Source organism: Lepidothrix coronata, unplaced genomic scaffold (assembly GCF_001604755.1).
Source record: "Lepidothrix coronata isolate B3197 unplaced genomic scaffold, Lepidothrix_coronata-1.0 Scaffold1501, whole genome shotgun sequence".
Classification (NCBI taxonomy): Eukaryota; Metazoa; Chordata; class Aves; order Passeriformes; family Pipridae; genus Lepidothrix; species Lepidothrix coronata.
The window spans coordinates 1-3996 of NW_016691681.1; the positions used below are offsets into that span (position 1 = coordinate 1).

The following is a 3996-nucleotide window of genomic DNA, read 5'->3' on the forward strand; positions in this document are numbered from 1 at the left end:
TTACCCTAACGAGGGCATTGCCAGGATTTATGGAAAGGGGATTCATTGCTTTGCCCCTTCCCTTGGTGTCAGTGGGGACTTCTGTGGAATAAGCACAGAATTCCAGATTCCCTGGCAGAAGCACAGAAGCAGGACCAAACTCAAAGAGAAATGTTCATTTGTCATCAGTTTGGCTGCCTTGCTGTTGGGAATTTTCTGGTACCTTCCTCCTGGCAGCTCCTGTGTGGATTTTGAATTTTGAAAATCTGGAGAAGTATATTTAGTGGGAAGGACTTCCACTTGTCCCTTTTTTTGCCCATCAGACCATCCAGTTTACAGAACTCCCTGCCTTCCTCCAGCTTCAGGCTCAGCAGGACAAACATGAAGCTCCTCAGTATAATTTAATGCCCACACACTGAAGGCCACAAGAGGTGACAAAATCAACTGCCCTTCAGTGGGAAGCACCAAAATTTGCCCATATTGCACCTTTAGAGCCAGGATAATCTGCCTGTGATGGGAGGGAGGGAGGGTGGCTCTTTCCACTCAAAATAAGGAGCAGAGCTGTGAAACAACTGGCTTGGCACTGGGTAAATATCACAGGATATTCAGAGAGCTGAATTTCAGGGTAAGCAAACAAAACAGAACAGACAGTAAAAATAATACAGGGCTCTTTGGAAAAGGTTACAGTGAGCAAAGTAAATGTTCTGTGAGGAGTGTTGTTGGAGGCACTTATTGGACTGTGAATTCAAACAAGTGTGAGGCTGAGGGAGCAGAGAACATCCTGAACTCCTTCCCTCTCAGACTGGACCACTGTGCTCTGGGGTCTCTCCTCAGAACCAGGGAAGCCTCCAGAGGGTGGATGAAGCACTGTCTCCACACAGAGCCAGCAGAGAAGGAGGAGTGGGAATGCTCCTCTTTTTCTGAGCTTTCTACCTGGTGGCTGGGCAGTGGGGAAGGCTGTGGGAATACCTGTCCTGCCACCTTGTCTTGGGTTCTGCAGAGCATCTTCGTAAGGCTTTGAACCCACAGGGAAGGGAGCAGAGTCTGGAGCTGCCCCGGCACAGGGAGGGGGTGCAGCAGTGCCATGGAAGGCAGGTTACTGCACTCGGTGTCCAGATGTTTGGCCACAAATGATTGGAAAACGGGAATGCCAAACCCCGGTATTCATTTCTGGAGCTGTCCTGGTGGAATTGCAGGACATGCACACGCCCCTGCTTGTCCCAGCCACAAGGAGTGATGGTGGGACAAGAGAGGTTGAAATGTTGGATGGGATTGTCTTACCTGCAGGGAGGCAGAATTATTTCTCGGTGACTTGGCCTGTCCCTTGCCCACTTACCCCTGATCTTTCTCCCTCTCCACGTGATGCTCAGCAGTGCTTTCATGCTTTGGGGTGGCCCCAAAGGCCCTGAAGCAGCTTTGGGTGAAACTAGTCTTGGAGGATTCTCTCTGTGAGGCGCTTGGCTACTGCGCTGTCCCCGTGTCCCTGCTGCCCTCCCGTGTCCCCGCTGCCCTCCTGGTGACCCTGTGCCTCTGTGTGTGCTGTGAAGTGCTGCCTGTGGCTGGTGGTACCCGTGGGTTGGCACTCTGCTGAAGTAAAGCCCATCTCAGCCATCTGAGCTCACACCTGCCCCTCGATTCAGCGCTCGATCCCCCATCCCACGAGTCCTCCTGCCCGCCGTTCCTCTTATATCCAATTAACCATTTTTCTCCTCGCCCCTTTCTCTCGCTGACCCTGCCCACGGTGGGTGCCAGGCAGTGGGGCAGGGGCAGCCCTGCCCTCACCCTGCTCCGTGTGCCTCCCTCTGCCTTGCAGCCCATCCCGGACACGAGTCCCATGAAACGCTCCGTGTCCACGCTGGCCCCGCAGCGCCCTCATGCCATGCACCTCTACGAGTACTCCCTGGAGAGGATGCCCCCGGAGCAGGGGCACCACCACCACCACCACCGCTGCCACCGCAGGAAAGAGAAGAAGCAGAAGTCCCTGGACAGGGCCGCCCATCACTTGGCCGATGGACAGGCTGGTGAGTGTCTCCTGGCTTTGTGAGTGATCCCATGGGCCTCGTTGCACGGGAATTTAGGGAGTGAAAGCAATGGGTTTGGGAATGAAGAAGCAATTAGTGACTCTCAGTGTAGTCTCCCGAGGTTTTTTGGGAGCCTGTGAGTGCCCTGTTACCCTAACGAGGGCATTGCCAGGATTTATGGAAAGGGGATTCATTGCTTTGCCACTTCCCGTAGTGTCAGTGGGGACTTCTGTCCCTAGAATAAGGCAGAAAGATGATCAAACCCAAAGAGAAGTGTTCATTTTTCATCAATTAACCCAAAGAGAAATGTTCATTTGTCACCACTTCGGCTGCCTTGTTGTTGGGCATTTTCTGTTACCTTCCTCCTGGCAGCTCCTATATGGAGTTTAGAAGTCTGGAGAAGTGTTTTTAGTGGGAAGGACTTGACACTTTTTTTGCCCATCCAGTCTGCAGAACTCCCTGCCTTCCTCCAGTGTCAGGCTCAGCAGGACACACATGAAGCTCCTCAGTATAGTTTAATGCCCACACAGTGAGGGCCACAGGAGGTGACAAAAGCAGCACAACAGGGTCCTGTTGATGGAGCTGGTGCAGCCCCCAGGGAGGCACCAGTGCCTGAGGTCAGACCTCACCGGGGTCTGCAGCTTCCTCAGGAGGGGCAGCTCTGATCTCTTCTCCCTGTGAGCAGGGACAGCACCCAGGGAATGGCTGGAGCTGTGTCAGGGCAGGGTCAGGTTGGATCTCAGGGAAAGGTTCTTCCCCCAGCGGGTGGTTGGGCACTGCCCAGGCTCCCCAGGGACAGGGGGGGATTGTTGGGGTGAACTGTGCAGGGCCAAGAGTTGATGGATCTCTTCCAGCTCAAGATCTTACTGTTCCAAACTGAAGGCTGTGCTGGGCTCCCCCACCCCACCGTTGTGCCTCTGACAAACTTTCCAACTCCTCTACTAACACGAAGCTCCTCAGTGTAATTTAATGCCAACACAGTGAGGGGCCACTTGTCCTCCTCCCTGCACCGGCTGGCAGGTGGGATTGGGGGTCCTGCCTGAACTCAAGGACCTCCCTGCACACACCCAGGAGCCCCTCACGCTGGTGACCCCTAACCAACGTTCTTCTTTCAGCAGCCCAGGCCGCTGAGTCTTCTGGCAAGGACAAGAAGGAGCGTGGGCGGTCCCAGGAGAGGAAGCAGCACTCCTCCTCCTCCTCCGAGAAGCAGCGCTTCTACTCCTGCGACCGCTACGGCAGCCGGGAGCGCTCCCAGCCCAAGTCTGCTGAGCAGAGCAGGCCCACCTCCCCCAACGGGGGGCCAGAGCAAGGTCCACACAGACAGGTGAGGAGAGGCAGGGTGGGACAGCAGCCCTGAGGTCTCCCAGGGCTTTGTTTGTGCACCTTTTCTGTGTTTTGCTTAAATGAACAGAGATGGAACGGGGAGGGAAGGCCAGGCAGGGGTGGATTGGGGTCTCCATTGGGGTCCTGCTTGGTGCAGGGGAGGCCAGGCAGGGGTGGATTGGGGTCTCCATCGGGGTCCTGCTTGGTGCTTCACACCTAAAACAGGCATGGAAATGTCACTTGAGCGGCGGCCACCCACACAGTGAGGGACTTGAGGCTTCTCAGAGACAGAATCACAGAATGTGCCGAGGTGGAAGGGACCCAAAATATCATCGAGTCCGACTCCTGGCCCTGCACTGGACCATCCCCAAGAGTCACACCGTGTGCCCAAGGCCCCACTGCCAAGGGCATCCTTGCTAACACAACACAGCAGGCTGGGGGACCCCACAATTGCCAGCTCTTGTCTTGGCACTTCAGAATGTTTCAGCAGGAAGTGGTTTGTTGGACGTTTTGAACAAAGACCTCGCCATTTTTTTACTATTGAGACCATTTCCTCGATAAAAAAAAAGTTTGAAAATGCCTTAAAAAAAATTTAGGCAGCTCAGTACTTATCAAAACAATGTGGAATCACATCAAGGTTGGAAAAGCCCTCCCAGACCATCAAGTCCAAGCT

The 3996-nt window shown here is 54.4% G+C and overlaps 1 protein-coding gene across 1 annotated transcript; it reads left to right on the plus strand.

Annotated features, from left to right (window-relative positions):
• Positions 1–1204: 1204 nt before the first annotated feature.
• LOC108510596 (probable voltage-dependent N-type calcium channel subunit alpha-1B) lies at positions 1205–3357 on the plus strand. Its single transcript, XM_017840264.1, has 2 exons — positions 1205–2000; positions 3116–3357. The coding sequence occupies exons 1-2, from the start codon at positions 1814–1816 to the stop codon at positions 3355–3357; spliced, it is 429 nt and encodes a 142-aa protein (XP_017695753.1). The 5' UTR covers positions 1205–1813.
• Positions 3358–3996: the final 639 nt, after the last annotated feature.